We start from the raw sequence: 18,125 nt of genomic DNA, 5'->3' as shown, positions 1-18,125 counted from the left end.
AGTGATGGCTGTTTGATAAATACTGTAAGCCACTGGGCAGGACTGGTGTGAAATAAATTGATGCACTTGTAGATGTTGTGCCCCTCTCCCTTCCCCCAAAAGGGTACTGTTGCCCAAAGGTACATCCTGAAACTTAAAGCTTTATCGCTTTGTCAGCACATTGGGCTCTATGAAGAAAAGTTCCAGATTTGAGCCCCTCAAGCCAAACATATCCACACTGCTCTGCTCTACTCTAGAGACATCCACAGAGAAGCTGAAAATTGTTGTGATTAATCTTGGCACATGTGTGCACAAAATAGGTTAAAACAGGCTGGAAGACTTCCAAAGGATTGGATAGACTGCAGTTTAAGTATCAGTAAGTATAGGTTTGATTCAAGGATTCCAGTGATGCAGGGTCATACCATATTGCACAGCATTTTCATCAGCATAACATGGTAGAAATGCACAACTTTATACATAAATACTATGGTAATGCCATGTTATAAAGAATTTTGAACATCATGACATGGTTGAAGGGCACTACTAAAAGCATGATTACTATCCCTCCCCACCCTCCCCCTCCCCCCCCTCCCCCCCCTCCCCCCCCCCCCCCCCCCCCCACCCCCAAGCTATCACCACTATGAACAGTTTTAAGCGATTGCAGGCAGGGCCATCTAAGAAATGGCATTAATCCCTCACTCACCAAACTGCTGCACAGCCCTGTCAGCGCTCCAGGGTAACTCCAGCGTGATGTGAACCCTCCTCTTCTGGTTGGCCACCCGCCGGTCAGCCTGTAGTGAGATACCTGAGCTGGCAGCCTCGGAGATGATGGCTATGTACTGCGTGTCATGAGGTGGATGGAGATGGTCAAAGCACAGAAAAAAACTTTGAATTTTTGTCAACAGACACATGCAATAATCTACTGTGTTTGGATTACAAACAACAAGCTACGGACACACAATACTTTATACACATATTCATCAGTACACATTTTTATTATATTGATTGTCTGATTGGGTAAGGAATACTGAATAAATAAATGAAAAAATAAAAGATTTTAAAAACTGTCACCCAGAGTAATACAATTTTTTTTTTAACAATGACAGAGTGTAACTGATAAAAGCGAAAAATACATTTGTTAAATGAAAATGCACTCAGCTAATCAAATCTCAATGAAGCCATGAAAGAAATGCACAAATACTTCTTTGCTGGATTGTTCCACTACAAATGAAAGCAGAAGTGTTACACTCTGCTCTTTTTGTAATCTGTTAGCCGATATATTCCATCTTGAAAAAGGACAGCATACAAAAAAAGCAAAGGTAACCAGTATCACACCTTTAATACCCAGAGTCGTATCAAACAAAAGCAAGGTCATTTGACAAGTTGGCGCTATTCAGTAAGGTTAATTTTTACATTCTTACAAATTTATCTTACATAAGGGTTAGAATGTAGTTGAAAACCAATTTCCAAAACATAACATCTACAAGGAAATAGAAATGCACCTTATCACCATCCATGAACCGTCTCTTTTCTGTCAGGTTGAGGATTTCTAATGGAATGTCGCATTCACTCCTTGACTCGTACTGCACGCCATTGTCGTGGCTCACGACACGCCCCTTGCGGCCTGTCATCTGTGGAGGGCAATAACATTATCCATTACAGTAAGTTTCACACATGACAGCATTCATATTGACTTTGTTACAATCATGACTATTACAGAAAGTTACACAATTTTACAGTGACTCTGTCCCTCTGCTAAGTTTGTAAACCTCTGAAAACCAATAAAATGATATCATTTGCTTCCTAGCATGGGAAACCCTTATACATTTTAGATTTAAAATATATCACAGGCAGTACTTTTCTTTTATTTTCTTTCAATTTTTCCTGATTGCAAAAGGCATTTCTAAGGCAGCAAATCTGGCGATTGCAAGTCAAACTTTGATCATGATTTAGATTTTGCGATAAATTTACCACAACAGCTATGAATTTTCAATCTCAGACATCAGAGTACTGAGAAATCTGTTTGCCCCACCCTCGTACAAAGGGTTTGCAGGCAAAGGTTATGAACAGAATCATACCAAGAATGACATAGTCTATTTTTTGTAAATATGAAATTCAAATGAAATCATCTCACCTCTGCCACGCTGTCTGGTCCGCCCAGCTCGTCGATGAGTTCGTCCAGGGTGTTGGGAGGTAGGTCAGAGGACAGCTCCTCCAGTGTGTCCATCAGTTCTTGCCTCATCAGTCTCCCTCGCTCGTAGGCATCCATGCCCGGCAGTAGGCTGCTCTTGGTAGCTGGAGCAAAGTGCGGAAACACGACAACCACCATCAGATTTTACACCTGACTGAGGCAGAATTCATGCAACCACTACCAGTATTCCAAGCACACACCACAAGTAACTTGTTCACAGTGGTAAGGACAGGGCGGCACACTAACCCATTTTTTTCTACTGGTCCGACCTGTCTGTCGGACCAGTAGGTACCCAGTTTTTCCATGTTTTACTGGTCCATTCCCGAAAAAGCTACTGGTCCGACAGTGATTTTTACTGGTCAGGGACCATCGGACCAGTTCCAGGGGGCAGCATTGGTAAGGAGACTGAAAAAGTTTTTGTTGTTGTTTTGAAGAAAAGAAGAGAGAGACTGAAAAGTACAACAGAAGCTATTCCTACCCTGACACACAAGAAGAAGTGAATAGGTATATTCCAGCTGCTTAATGCTCTGATAGCTAACATATGAACTCTACTGACCATCACTGCACAAGACTGATGCCAAGTTCTCAACACTCAACTACTCCATAAGCATAAGCATAAGCATGATTTTTAAGAAAGGGTGTGTTGAGAAAAGAAATGTTGAGCTCCAGGCTATTAATATATCCAAATCTGAGTGCAACAGCATGTGTGACATATAGCATTTTTCAATTTTGAAACAAGAACTAACACTGCAGTGAAAATGTATTCACACAGCTGGTACAGTGTTCATTCAACCTAGGATCTGAAGCATAAATTAATAGTAAAAGCAACCCAGCTTGAATGTGTCAAAATTTGTAACTTTCAGAGATTTAACTACAGGTATAACAATACAAAAGTGGCAGTAATATGCACAGAAGAGCGTTTGGCAGTGACAAAACGAACAGACAAAAAGACAAACAGACAAGTCCATAGATGAAATAGATATTTCATCTTTATTATACGACAAGAACAGCAAAATACCGTCTTTAACAACCACTCATCCATCACTACCTGAAGGAACTGATGATGAAAGACTATGGAGAGTGGAGACCGTGGCGCTGCCAACTGATAGAGATCGCGGTGTCTTGGGGAGGATCCCAAGAGCTCGGAGGGCGTTGTCTGCCGCCGAGTCCACGCTGTCGATGTGCGAGGAGTTTCTCGCGGAGGATTTCCCCGAGAACGATGAGGCGTACTTCTTATCCTTCTTTCTCCTCTTGGCCTTGGGTTCCTTGCTCTTTCTGCCGCTTCTATTCAGCCATGGATCTGGGAGTGGACAAGCAATGTAGACTGTAATATCTATCTGTCATGGCATTCATTTCTAAAATTGAACATTTCCGAAAAACCAATACGGTGAAATTTTGAACTTAAGTTTCAGTAAGGTACTATGATAATATCACAGAGTTCTTTGTTTTAGTGTCACAATAAATTGAACCAAAAAAAACCCACAGTATCAACACAAATGTAAATCCCTTTTTAAAATACAAATCAATTACCAAAGAATTTTGCAATGCAGTGATGACTTGAGAATATTCCAAAATCGAGGAATAATTGTGCAAGATATATTAATCCAAAATCCATATAACAGTGATATTCCTAAAGAGCATACCCTTTAGAATGTTGTGGTTGTTTTCTTTTTCTTCTTCTTCTTCATTTGTCAAATAGTTTACCTTAGAATGGTCACCACAAAAATGGAAAGATCATTCAGTGACTTGCAAACAAATCATATAATGACATCTTACAATCCCTCTGGAAGCAAAACTATCTTCAATTTAATAGTGACAATGACACCCAAAAGAGAAAAACTGCCTTTAATGAGTCAATCATCATAATGTTGCAGCAGGTTTATGATGTGGCAAAGAAACACTTAGTGAGAGATAATGATAATTTTAATAGGTTATCATTACAGTCATATGTGACAGACATCATATGCACGCAAATTCCTGAATCATGTGATTTTTCTTGCTGGCTAGTATCACTAGTCATCTGTTTCTGACAGTAGTAGATCAGACTTTTTCTATCAACATAGAAAATCATGATTCCAGAGACTCCAACCCCAAGCACTTTCTGATCTGGAGATTATCCCGCCTGAAACCCCTAGCAAACGGGAGACTCCAGGTTGATGTGTACGAAGTTCCTAGGGTTCTACATTCTCCCTGGTGCTATCTAAGGCTTATTTTTTCAACATACAATAGCAATAAGTGAGAAATCCTTTCCAACGGGAGACACAGAGCCAGGGCGGGAGAAATTAAATCTAAAGCGGGAGAACGGGAGATTTTGCAAAAATGGGTTTTCGGCGGTAGATCTCCCCTCGAAAACGGGAGAGTTGGAGTCTCTGTGATTCTCAACCATAATGAAAGGGAGAGGCAAGAATAACAACATATAAAATCACCATCATCTGAATCTGAGTTGCCAAATGGATTGAAGTCATCCTCGTCGTTGTCGGAATCGAAGAATGCCGATGAGTTGCTAGATGAGGAGTCTGAAGACTCATCTTCATCCTCCTTGTTCTTTGATGTCTTCTTCTCTTTCTTCTTCTTCTCCGGATCATCACCATCGTCATCATCGTCCTCATCATCTCCCGAAGAGCTCTCACTGTCATCACCCCACCAGTCTGTCGTTCCTTTCTTCTTCCACTTTTTGCCTGGATGAAAGAAAAAAGAATGAGGAAAACGCGCTCCAATCACTTTTAGCCCTGTAGTACCTAGAGGTTTCTTACAATCTCGATAATAATTCATCAAAGAAAGCAGCAAATGTTGAACACTTTAGCATAGGTTTGGACAAACAGATCACTTGATCATGGAGATTACCTTGCCCAAGTCTTGTGATACATAAATCTTACGAACTACGCAACGAAACAAACCTGCTTTCACACATCTTGCAGTGTATGATAATTAGAACTTCACAAATCATTTTTTCTTTAAATCAGCAGTATTCCATGTGATCATTGGAGTAAAACCACATCATTACATACAGCCAGTTCCCTGGAAAGTAATATCAATGTCCAGTTTTACATGGTGTTTGCACAGTATCCTAGAAATGTAAACTAGAAGAAAACTGAAGAAATATATTTGCTTCAATACAAATGCTATGAAATTAAAAGTATAAGGTTGAAAGTAAATACATACACACAGACAAACATCACTAAGACATACTTACACCTTTACAAAGCTACAGGAATGCACAAATTGACTCACCAACTTTCCTCTTCTTGCCCTTTCCTTTCCCACGGCCCTCCCGACTGTCGTCGTCATCCTTGTGGTTTGCGCCGTTGAAGCTCAATCCCAGCATGCTCATGGTTTTATTGCGGTCAGGCACAGGGAAGTGCTTCTCTATGAGTGTGGTGAATACTCCCCTGCACGATATGACAAAGTGGATTTTTTTTTTTACATTTGTGTTGTAGTTAACAACAAAAAAGCAAAAGTCAAAAATATAATGCACATGAGGAGATGCAACTGAATGGGACATACCTACATGTGATTGGCTCTCTTTGAAACACATGTGAAACAAAACTTTTTGAGAGAGGAAACAAACAAGCGGGCAGTTGAATTTTGTGTGACTTTGTAGACTCCATGCTCATGATTACATCATGCTTACGGTGCCAGTCCCTCTGTCAAACATATCAGTGTGATATCCTGCATCCTGCATACTTGAAGAGCTGATGTGGCTCACTGGAAAAGACTATGGACTGTCAATCATGAGGCTTCTGGTTTGAGTCCAATAGTTGCAGAATTGCGCCCCTTGGAGAGGCATTCTATCCTTATTGCCTAGTCCTTTGAGGGGGCTGAAAGCTGACGGACCTGGGGCTATTTGCTTTCAAGCAATCAGTGCATCTTTTGCAGTTTCGTAGAGCAAATCAATTCACTTTCTGCAGATATCTTGTCATTTCTGATTGCGCAACTAGTGGGGCTTCTTGTGCAGGATACCACCGAGCAGGTGACCTTAATATGGAGTGAGGCTCTATATGGTGCATCATCAAATTCAGCAGAGAGCGGGGTTTCGCAATGAATGGAGGAAGACTCACCTGGCTGTGGAGACAAAGTCGTTGAGTTCTCCCCCAGCCTCCTCCAAGGCATCCAGAGTCCTGGCCTCCCCAGTCGACTGCAGACCTATCACCACGCACTGCAAAAAGACGGATGGTGTGGTAGGATATATAGGAGTGTGAATAAAAGCCATGAGTATTATTATTCATCATCATACAGACTGCAGGAATACTGGGGTGGTATGAATAGAAAACAGAAATAGAAATAAAACAGTGTTAATTTGCACTGAATGACTGAATATTTCTTCCTCTTTCATATTTTCTCTTTTTGAACAAGCAATTGAATACCTTGGGGAAGGAGCTGTACATGCTCAGGTTTTGTTTGGTACATGAGCATCAAATCAGTCATCACATCACAATTTACAGTGAAACTCCTTAAAAGATATCACAAAGTCACAGTTTATTCAGACTTGGATTAAGAGTAAAATTGCACTTTATGCTATTTTTTCTTAAAATTCATTACATTCCCTATGTTTTGTTGACATGACATGCTGTAATAAGTTTTATCTCCTCCAACATTAAGTGGCCCTTCTCACCTTGCCATTTTTGACCGACTCTCTGGCCAACTTGACCACGTGCTTGACCTTGGCTGCAATGCACAGGTACTTGAAGAACCGCTGGTGAGCTGACCAGAACTGACCCCACATGGATTTGAACATCCGCTGGTCGGCGTCCATCAGCAGTGCCGCCTTCTGGAATCTGTCTCTTGCCATGTGCCACTGATAAATAAAACAAACATTGAAAAATGAATCGTAAAATCAGTGTTAAAGAGGAAGTTCTTGCACTAGCCCTGGGAAGATAAATTTTACTTTTTCTTTTATTTCACAAACCATCATGAAGGTTGAGCGAGTATTTCAAGCACAGCACTGCCAGGGTGATTAAGGGCTTTGGCAGCACATACTACAGTAAAAGGTATACTGGTCTGCATTGAACACGCTACAAGAATCTAGTCTTCAAACAGTATCACTCAAATGAAAGAAAATCAAGATGTTTCATTGCTGAATCTCACAAATTTGAATAGAATAGCATACAGCTCTACACTAATTATGATCACATTAATTATGCACTTTCATTTCCGGAGTCAGTGAAATAGCACACCAACACCATTACTACCAAACAATGACTTGCTGGGTACTCAAATAAAAGCTGTTTCCCTTCTGCCAGCATGGTAGATTTGACAGAATGTAGAATGTAAAATGAGAACAAAGCTGAGAAGACAATGATTACCATCAACACACCAAAAAATGCAACAATACAACATACCAGATTCACCGACTTATTGTAGATCTTCTTGAATGATTCCGAGAGTGCCACCTCCTTGATCTTGAAGGTTACACCCTGGAAGCTGAGCTGTCTGGCCAGGTATGTTCCCCTCAGCTTCATATCCATGGCAACCACTTCCATGGCTCCTACACCCCTGCAAGGAAAAACATTAACTTTAAAGATAATATGGAGTAACTGCTTTACTATCATCATGAAATGTGAAATTTGTCAGACTGAATGTCTCCCTCAACAAGTTTAAAGTATATTTGAAAGATATGACTGTACCACTGTTCTGTCTGACAAGACAGAAAAAAATGTGATGTCAAAATAATTTGAATGCACAAAATAACAATAGACTATTTTGACACTCATTCACGCAATTTGTTCACCATCCAAGACGTTATGCAATACAGAGAATTGCTATGTGCCACAGCTTGATCTATACCCGAGACTGATACCATATCACACACAAACATATATTTTTTCCACAAGCTCTTATATTCTTCATATTCTCATATTCTCCATTTTGGTAAAAAGTAGGGGCAATGAGTCATAATATTAAAGGCCAAACATAGTTCTGGTATGCCTGCAAAATTGTCAAATTTCGCTCCAAAATGTACACATATGCCTAAGAAATGTGTTGAATAATGCTGCAATAACAAGATATTTGTTGGGTAACGACAAAAATGTTAAATATTAAACAAAAATGTTCGCATCTAAGAACTTACCCGATGGGGTCAGGCTAACTCGGACTCGGAGACAACTCAGCCTCACTTTGATGGCGGGGCTAAGTTGTCCCTCTGGATTGTAGAGTGTTGTACTATGGGAGCGCTTCGCGTTCTGGCTGGTCGCAGTTAGGGGCCAAGTTGATACAAACGCGCGCATCAAAGAACCTCTTTGGCGTCTACAAAATGAACGTACGGCTATGTATATAGAATATGGCATATAGATTGTCTGAATTAGGGCTGAGTTGTCCCTGAGACCGAGTTAATCTGTATCCTTCTGGGATAAAAGTCAGTGTACCGACTTTTACTTTTTATCTCAAAATACTCCGAAACAAATCCATCATCCCAGCAAATTGCGTCAGCAAGGTAAGTTTCTTGGTAGCTCTTTCGATATATTGCAAGCAAATATGAAATGGTGCAAGACAGGTTCTCAAACCCTAACCAGAACAATGTTTTCACTTTAAAGTTACCTCCTCTCAATGGCCTGGATGAAGGCATTGAAATCGGGGAAGGCAGTGCCTTTGCCCCAGATGCCCAGACGAGACATGTAGGCCATGTTTCTAGGCTCAGAGGCACCTGGAGATCAGAGCCAAAAACAAAATGATTTTAATGCAGATAAAAGTAGGATCATATCACTCTTACTGTTGTAAACAAAGCCACAACATTTAATCTTTGTGTATGGATGAAAGGGAATGGATGAAATGTCACCGTTTAAGTCAAAAGCAAAAGAAAACTGGCAAACTGCTGGAAGAAACATATAGCTACAGGAAAAGACACACACACACACACACACACACACACACACACACACACACACACACACACACACACACAAAAATGCCCTCATGGAAGAAGGGGAGAAGAAACAGCAACATTGCAATTCAGGAATAGCAGGTAATAAGTGTACACTTGCTATCAGAACAATTTGGCTAATTTTTCATAAATATGATATAATTTGTTAACATCACCTTAATTAAATTCAGTTTGAATTTGATGAAGGCAAGACTGGACAAATTTGCAGGGGAAAAAAGTCCTAATATCAAGCCCATGTGGGAAAACTAATGACATATAATTCACATTTTCTTTATGGCTGTTAAAATACAATATGAAATATTTACTTCAGACTGGTGGCTAACCTGTTGCACTGCAGTAGACAACCCTAGCCTTTGGGAGTTGTTTCTGTAGCTCCAAAACTGTGACACCAGTCTTGGTTGGCTTGGATGAACCTGTGGGGACAAGATTCTTGGCTTTGTGGCATTCATCCAACACAATCTGGACAAGTGTTCCCGAATCAAGGATCACAAATGTGGCTGATATCCCAAAATATGTGAAGGGAGTGGCTGGTGAAAATACACTTTGAGAAGTAATAAGGACAAATAATAGGTACATTTATTTCTTTTGAAAAACACAATTTGTCATTTTACATAACTCAACCCAATACCACGCCCCCCCCCCAAAAAAAAAAAAAAAACAATGCAGAAAGAAATGTAATCGTTAATCTCACATGCCATTACACGGTTTGGTTATTTTTGTTAATTTCTGGTAATTGTTGGGTCAAATTTTCATAATTTACTCAGCATTACTAATTGAGAAAGAAAGAGTTCAAGCACTTTCTTTCTCTTTAAACCTTTTCTTCATTATCAAAGCTATGCTGGGTCTTTCACCTGCACTATACTGCCATAAATGAGGGAGTAACATTGTATTTCATATCAATTGAATTGCTCATAGAAGATTTTAGAGGGGAAGTTACACTACTTGAAATGGGAACTTTGTGAACACTGAGGTGATTACTTGATGTTTGTTGGTTTTGAAGGGGTATTTTATATTTGCTACATATTCTTCCCTCATTATTTCTGTGACATAACTCTCGTGGGGCTGCCTTGACTAGAGTAAGAGCCAGTTAATACTGGCAGCATCAACAAACAACTCCTTTCCTCTGAACACAGGAATATCCAAGGAGAAGGAGACCAATTCTGTAGATAATCTTGCAAAAACTTTTGATTTGTTTGTTTCTGTCTATATTTTGCTTGTCTGATCAAGGATACGACCCCATCAAAGTCCTTGCCACACCAGTGGAGTAGCTGCTTCAGCCGTGTGCGATACTTGCTGCGGTTCTGGCTCTCGCCGATCAGTGAGGAATACGTGGCAAAGATGACTCCCTTCCTGACGTGGCCATTCTCCGTTGAGTTGATTTTGGCATACTTAAACTACATGTAGGGAAAATAAATCAAATTTTCATATCAGCATGCTTCTTGAAATGCTATGATACAAAAAAGGAGTATGCCTTGCAATCTTTTTAAGGCTTTTTTTTCACAGCAAAAATATGGTACTGAGAATTTGAAATAGGAATAAACATTATACCAAGAAGAATTAATATTTATTACAGTTCTACATCACAGATATTTTGTAGTTGCTTCATACCCCCCCCCCCCCCCCAATAAAAAGAACTCACAGTTTTATGCTGACGTCAGATCTGGCACTATGAAATCATGCTATATACTGTATATCATTTACGATAGTTCAGTTGGAATGTTTTTCACATTCACCTTCCATTTTATCTTTAACCCCTTGAGGTCAAGTCCCGAGTATACTCAAGCAAGTGTCTACGGGAAATGCGTGCTGTATCAAAATCAGCCCCTCCTCAATGGGTTTAATAATGAGTATAAGCCAACTGCAAAAAGGTTTAACCCTCAAACGGTTTAAGATAAAACTGTACATACCTTATTGAGTGAATGTACGGGAATGTTTCCAGCTCCTATGTCTTTCAGGTCTCGCATGGCATCATATTTCAGATCGTTTGAGACACTCAACCTGTCAGAGGAAGCAATGAGGGAGGGAAAGACGCCATGAATCCTTATATACCGACGGATGGCTATTTCCATCATTACGGGACGGATGAAAAGGAACCATGAAGACGCAGGAATTGAGGTGTTTCAGACGAAGGAGGAACCTCCAGCAATGGAAGCTTACCTGGGTCAATTGTGGCACCACAGCAGACGGGCAAGCAATGATGGTTTAACACATATGTAATTTCTAACTTCATTTTGTCTGGAAGTTATGCTTGCTGAGACATGCATTTTTTCCAAGGATCAGTTCACATCAAATTTGTATCATTTATAGACACATAAAACTGACAATGAAGAATAGATATGAATGCTCTGTACTCACCAGAGTGCCCTTTTCCTTCCAAGGATGTAGTTCTCTAGGATGATTCCTGCCACCGTTCTCCCTTTACCGACTCCAGCTCCATCCCCTGGTCACCAACAAAAAGAGCATATCTTACTGTCATTAACTCAGAAGATGCTGACATCAAAGCACCACAATGCTGACAGGCACAAATTCAAACCAGCAAATTCTAATTCATTTATTCATTTATTCATTTATTCATTCATTCATTCATTCTCCACTCATGGGAAGGATTACCCTTTAAGCCATAGCTAGAGCTGATTTTTCTTAATGGGGTCCTTGAAACTCAGGATCTAAGATCAACTGGTAAGGAGAGGAAAACCCTTCCATTTGCACTCTCAAACAGGTCTCCATTCTATGCATGGGTTGTCTAGGCACTATAATACTAGCAACTCACTGCCGGGTGTTTGAGGACAGAGGCACATAAGGAGTTGCTGTGGATCAGTGGAAAAGACCACAGACTATCAAGCACAAGGTCATTGGTTCAAGTTCCCTGGTTGCAGCAGCTGCTCCTGTAGGCAAGGCATTTTATCCTCATTGCCGTGTCTATCAGAGGGCACTGTTACAGCCCTTGGTTGCATGGTTGCTTGCTTATAAGCATGGAATACTTCCTTAGCAGTTGCATAAAACCATGCAAATTCAAATTAAATTCAAACAGAAACACACCAATTTGATAATGAATGCCTTGCACATATGAAATAAGTGAATACCATATCAAAATGAGTTTCTGATACTATTTGAGCAGTACAATACAACATTGTTCGCACTTGATTCACAGGTTCACCATTTTTTTTCTATGTCTGCTCTACTAAACATTGAAGATGTCATCATCTGGTGAGGAGGAAGAGGTGCAAAGTCCATCATGAAGTGGGCTTGCACACTATTAGTTATTTTATTGTATTCATTCATTTTTTTTTTTTTGAACTAAGAACAAACTCTTTATAGGAACAAGGCCTCTTTTGAAACTAACAAGGGAGCTTTTCTGTGATTGGTCAACTCAACTCACCAATGAGGAAGCCAGCGCGGCTGCCACCCGGCAGTCGAGTCTCGTGCTGCTGGCAGGCGTAAGTGATAGCCTCCAGCTGCAGCGATGAGAGATGGCCGTAGTCCATTGTGCTCTCGGGTATGCTTAGATGGTACCAGACGTTGGGCGGCTGGACGCTGGCTAGGGAACTGGTCTCCACCACTGGGTCGGGGTGAGTTTGACCAATTTTCACTGAGGGCAAACAAAGAGGAAAGATCAATCAAAATCATATTCTGTACAATTCTTCCACAATCTATGTACAACATAAAGTCATTCCTACATCCAACACCAGTAGCACAATCATTTATAGTCTTTGTACAGGCCTCAAGTCCAGGCAAGGCAGAAAAAAAGGACATTACCTCCTGCATGTCTGTTTAAACTTTCTTTCTCACACACACATACTCACTTTCATCCCTCCCCCCATCTGTTTTCATCGCACCCAATAATGGAAATTGAAAGAATCAGTGCACCGCTGTCAATTTAATTGGAGTAAGACAGCAAATGAATACACAACACTTTGCAACATAAATTGAGGGCATCACTTACATTTGCTTGGTGTGTAGTTTGCATATGTATCAGCTAGCCCCATCGTCTCATCATCATCCAGATCATCATCGTCGTCATCGACAATCCGCATCGGGTGACGGCGCGAGAGCTTTAGTGCCTTACTACCTCCCTAGTTACAGATTAACAAGCAGAAGAAATTTAATGCAAGAAAGCACAATGTCCTCCTATTTTGAAATGTCATTACTTTACCTTCATCTTTCCAATAAAATAAGTCAAAATAACAAAGAAAGAAACAAGCAATAATTTCAGAATATATGGTACCCTTTAGATGAAATATTTCCTTCCATCACAATGCCTACTACAACAAGAAGAACTTTTCTGCTTGGTTTTGATTGTGTTGCTGAGCATTAAACAACTCACATTCAACAGTAACAAAGTAACATAACATAGTAAAATGGAGAAGTATTGAAATATGCAATTATATAAACTATACCCTGGAAATCAGCCTGCTGGAACAAAATCATGAAAATATGGTTAAGCATAGCAGTCATGCTCATTTTCAGCTTATTGCATCATCTACATTAATTTGTCACATTGTCATTACTTGTTTTTACTCAAACTCCATAATATGGGCAATATTTTGTAAATAAAAAAAAGAAATAAACTAACAAACATATATTCTCAATAACAGTGTCAAGCACAGTGTCACAGTTTGCATAAACAGCTATCATTTGTGCATCCCTCCTTGCTCATAACATGTTGCCATCTATGAATAATTCCCATACAACACCACATCATATTCACTGGCAGAATATATAATGCAATTACTTGCACAACTCACTTGAGATGCTGATGGCAGAACTTCATTACTCTTTGACAGGAACGGCATTGCCTTCAAGAGTGCAGATCCATTTCTAACAACTGTTGAAGGAGACTCCACACTATAGTTTACTTTGGGCTGCGAAACTTTGGACTGCGAAACTTTGGGTTGCGAAACTTTGGATTGCGAAACTTTGGGCTGAGAAACTTTTGTCTGTGTGACCAGACTAGGTTTGAGGAGAGCAGAGTCTGTGTGTGACCTTACGAGGCCTGCTGGTTTGGTATCATTCAGAACAATGGTCTGTCTCGGCTTGGATGCGGGTATTGTGTCGGGACTGCAGGGCTTCACGACAAACTTAACAAACTGCTTGGCCGCGGCTGCGCTTCCCCTGTTCACGCCCGAGGCGAGGGACGGACCGGATGTCGCCTGCTCCGACACCGCTGTGGTGAGGAAGATCGGCTTGGTGGTCACTATCTGCTGACCGTCCGGCTTGCTGCTGATGATCTTCAGGACACTGGTCGGCGAGGAGATGGGGGAGGACGCCGCCTGGGACACCTGCCGAATCACAATGGTTGGCTTGGACTTGATGGACGGGACACTGGACACAGGAAGCATCTGAATATTTTGTGTCACGGTTCTAACAGGTGTCTGCACCATTCATGCACATTGTAGCACCACGAAAAAAATGGGAAAAGGCATTTATTCCACCAAAAAGCTTATTCTATTGTGCCAAACACATTACTAATACTGCATGTAACTTAACAATCAATGCACAAATAATGACTATCAATTCAATCAGAAATTTTAATAATAATAATAATAATAATAATAATAATAATAATAATAATAGCTGGTTTTTATAGGGCACATTTCACCCTTGTTAAGTATCTCAACTCGCTTTCACAGACTATTATTACCCTCTATTATATTTTACCCTCTTGATCATGTCACGCTCATTTACATTCACAGGATGGCACTGAACAAAATTGGTGTCTGATAACCATGTCTATTTACAGCCGTTTGCAGCCATCACACGGACATTTCACTGTCTTTTACACAAACCCACTGAAGACTTGTCCTGAGTATACTTGGGCAGGTGTCCATGGGAAGCATGTGTTATTGCAAAATCAGCTCATTTTCAACTGGTTAAAATAAGCACCTGATATCCAAAAATCAGCAAAATATTTTGTGAATGCATACCATTCTCAATGTGGTACAGTGTAGGATTGTAACAATCGTTGTACAATACTATCACTATCTTGGCAGTATTAAATATCATTCTCACTATTTAAATCCAGATATCATCATTATAAACATACTGGATCATGTGTCAATTCAATGGACAGGATTAAATTCTAATTTTGTAGAATATCTACAGTTTGATTCCTAGTCTCCTATTATAATAACATTGTAAACCTACTGTATACAATGTATATGAAAATAATGACTTCATCTGTTTTAAATAAATCTGACCCCCCCCCCTAATAATTTTGAATGCTAATATTATTTTATGATGTGACAGTGACTTATGAAAACAAGACTGCAAGAATGGCATTTCTGCACACATTCAAATGCAATTTATATCAGTGATTTTCATCAATGTAGAGCAAAAATATATTTCATATAATACAATGAGAGCTAAAGGAACATGAGACAGAGTGGTGTTACCATGACGGGAAGGGTAGAGCTTGAGGGCGTGTCCTGCAACATCTCAAGAAATGGGTCAGCATCCTGTTCATCCACACCACTCGCTGCCATGGCCTTTATCAGGCATTTGGTATGAAGGAATACAAAACTTCTCAGTGCCAATCAACAATCTTTATAAAAAGCATGTAAAATATGACAACTTCAAAATTTGCATCGTGCTATATAAAGTAGAAGCACTTGCTTGTAATTTTTCCCCAGATTTGCTCCGTGACTGGCAACAGGCATCTGACTAGTGCCAATGTCAAATTAATGAACTGAACTGAGCAAACATCTCTTCATGACCTGGTTTTTCTCATTTCAAGAGTTCTTAAATACTAGATCTTTCATTTCTTTGTTTCATATCTATCTACAGGTATGCATTTATGCAGTCACGTCAACAACAACAACAACAAAATAGGTTCAGTTCCTGTGTTTATTAGGTGATACACTGTATGTAGCAATTGTGAGCTGACTGTCACAGAGCATTTACCATGAGGAGCTATTCTCTTGGGTAACAATAGACCATGGGCTAACATCTATCTGTGATATAAATTACTGCAGAACGCTAAACTCTTCCCGGCACTCACTAGCCTATGGCAGCCACTTGCAAAAAAGCTATGCAAATTAACCTCATTACAGATCTTGTACATCATGTCAATGTGCCAGGAGTACATGATTTCAGTCGTATCACTTCATTCCTTAAATCAGATTTTGACATCACAAATGATCATGGATATTGGTACAGTGTGTCAGTATTCAAAGAGACCAATGAAAATTGATGGTATTAAGGCAGAACATGTCATACTTATCGAGTCACACCATATATTTCAAGTCTCATCAAAACATAACAAGGTTAGTATTACTAGTATACACACATCCCCCACTGTACAAGACTTTTTGCCTCATATTTGATTCAAGATACGGAATGTACCTATGCACAATTGTAAGTATACAGAGAGATTCATACAGTTGTACATGTAGGCACAAAATGTTAGTACACCCACAGTAACTAATTAAACTTGTATGTTATGACAGTTTACTGACAAAGCAGGAAAAAGTTATGTCTGAAGTCTTTTCTGAGTACTCGCCCTCATTACATATCGATTATCATTGATATGAGCCCTAGTGTTCTAACATCAATGTGGTAGAAACTCTATCTATTACCGTGGTTAATATAATAATTTTCTGTTGAAAGCTACAGTGTACAGTGTACAACAGTTTGAGACAGGTCTGACTACAGTGTACAGTGTATACACATTTTGTATCACTCTGTCCAAAGATTGATATTTTACACCTACAAAAATGTCAAACAATCCCCTCATTTTTAGATGAGTGGGAGTTATCTTACCTGAGCTAGCACACTGCTGGCATCAGTTGAAAGTGAATTGTTTTCCTCCTCATCTAGAGGCTCAGGATTGAGGATGTCATCCAGAGAGAGTCCGCTCTCACAGAGGGCAGCAGACAACAGGTCTGGCGGGTTGCCTGCGTCCCCCATCTTTTACTACTCAGGATTGCTGTGAAGAGATACACAACACAACACAACATATGCTGTAGATGTCAACATTTAACAACAAAATTAATGAAGAAATGACAGTCCCATGGCACAAGACAAAAATTTACTGAGTATTTACACTATCAAAAGTAAAAGTGTTACAACAACTGATGTCACTTCCCTCAGCTTTCTGGAATTGTATTTCTTCACATGATGTAGAATCCTGTTTAAAAGGAACCAGGTCCATACTACGAAAATAGAATTGTATTCCTCTGTTGGAATTACAAACCAACAAGCTTTTTAATGGATGGCAGAAAAATATGTACTTTGTATGAATGTATGTTGACACCTAATGCTATGCAAAAGATGACATGTATTTAAAAATTACATGAATGATATAATAAAAGGATTACAAAGGGTTGTACCCTCTCCCACAATCTCCCCCTTCTGTCCATATCCGTAGACTTCATACAGTGAAGACACACAAGATTGACAAATTTCTAAACACTCAAAAAAAAAAAAGGAAAGAAATGTGCACCAGATCATTGAAGTTTGGTTATAAAATTGAAAGAGCTCCACACCCTCCCACTACTGATCCATCTGCTCCAGCTCCATAGACTGAGTACACAGTGAAGATGCACACACAGAAAGAAGTGACAGATACCACAATTTAGCCATTTGCAATGTACTTGAAAATCAGTTTTTCTTACTTTCTAATTGAAAATTTTCACAATATTTCTCCCAAATAAGTGCACAGACTGTTGAATTTCCATTTGAAATACTGTAAAAGTAGAAATTTTTCGCGCTCAGCTGGGTATGAAGAGTTTCACATGTTTTTAATTCTGCGGAATCAAGACATTAACTACTGGAATATATGACAAGCAAAAAATATTTAACTTTCGCGCTAGTTTCTGGTTGCGCGAAATGCGCAAAAATTTCAACACCACAAAAATTTTCACTTTTACAAAATCTCCCTGGTGTGGGAACATCCTCCCCTGCTTCCTTGGTTGACACCCCCATATTATTCTTGTCCATTTTATAGAAAAAGTAGGCCTATATTCCTGCTACTTTTCCTGCATTTGGCCATGTGTATGTGTATCATTATGTGTGTGTTTGTTGTAATCTTGTGTGTGTGTGTGTGTGTGTGTGTGTGTGTGTGTGTGTGTGTGCGCTGTG

The 18,125-nt window shown here is 39.8% G+C and overlaps 1 protein-coding gene across 1 annotated transcript in view; it reads right to left on the bottom strand.

The window, feature by feature from the left end:
* LOC139736685 (protein strawberry notch homolog 1-like) overlaps window positions 1-16,952 on the bottom strand; it is a 49,065-nt gene extending 32,113 nt beyond the window's left edge. The window contains exons 1-19 of the mRNA XM_071647433.1: window positions 16,806-16,952; window positions 15,440-15,532; window positions 13,793-14,419; window positions 12,991-13,120; window positions 12,427-12,636; window positions 11,403-11,487; window positions 10,955-11,045; window positions 10,280-10,441; window positions 9,371-9,506; window positions 8,705-8,810; window positions 7,510-7,663; window positions 6,783-6,965; window positions 6,229-6,326; window positions 5,402-5,559; window positions 4,597-4,848; window positions 3,219-3,470; window positions 2,114-2,274; window positions 1,482-1,610; window positions 683-818 (exon numbers count right to left, since the gene is read on the bottom strand). Of these exons, the coding sequence (XP_071503534.1) occupies window positions 683-818; window positions 1,482-1,610; window positions 2,114-2,274; window positions 3,219-3,470; window positions 4,597-4,848; window positions 5,402-5,559; window positions 6,229-6,326; window positions 6,783-6,965; window positions 7,510-7,663; window positions 8,705-8,810; window positions 9,371-9,506; window positions 10,280-10,441; window positions 10,955-11,045; window positions 11,403-11,487; window positions 12,427-12,636; window positions 12,991-13,120; window positions 13,793-14,419; window positions 15,440-15,532; window positions 16,806-16,952 (3,310 nt within the window). The remainder of the gene's footprint in view (window positions 1-682; window positions 819-1,481; window positions 1,611-2,113; window positions 2,275-3,218; window positions 3,471-4,596; window positions 4,849-5,401; window positions 5,560-6,228; window positions 6,327-6,782; window positions 6,966-7,509; window positions 7,664-8,704; window positions 8,811-9,370; window positions 9,507-10,279; window positions 10,442-10,954; window positions 11,046-11,402; window positions 11,488-12,426; window positions 12,637-12,990; window positions 13,121-13,792; window positions 14,420-15,439; window positions 15,533-16,805) is intronic.
* Between the last annotated feature and the right edge of the window lie 1,173 nt (window positions 16,953-18,125).

The sequence above is a fragment of the Diadema antillarum genome, unplaced genomic scaffold (genome assembly GCF_040938485.1).
Source record: "Diadema antillarum isolate AM-2024a unplaced genomic scaffold, OU_Dant_1.0 seq00000662_RagTag, whole genome shotgun sequence".
NCBI classification, from domain to species: Eukaryota; Metazoa; Echinodermata; class Echinoidea; order Diadematoida; family Diadematidae; genus Diadema; species Diadema antillarum.
The sequence above is the reverse complement of the archived record's forward strand: the minus strand, read 5'-3'. Positions and strand labels throughout refer to the sequence as shown.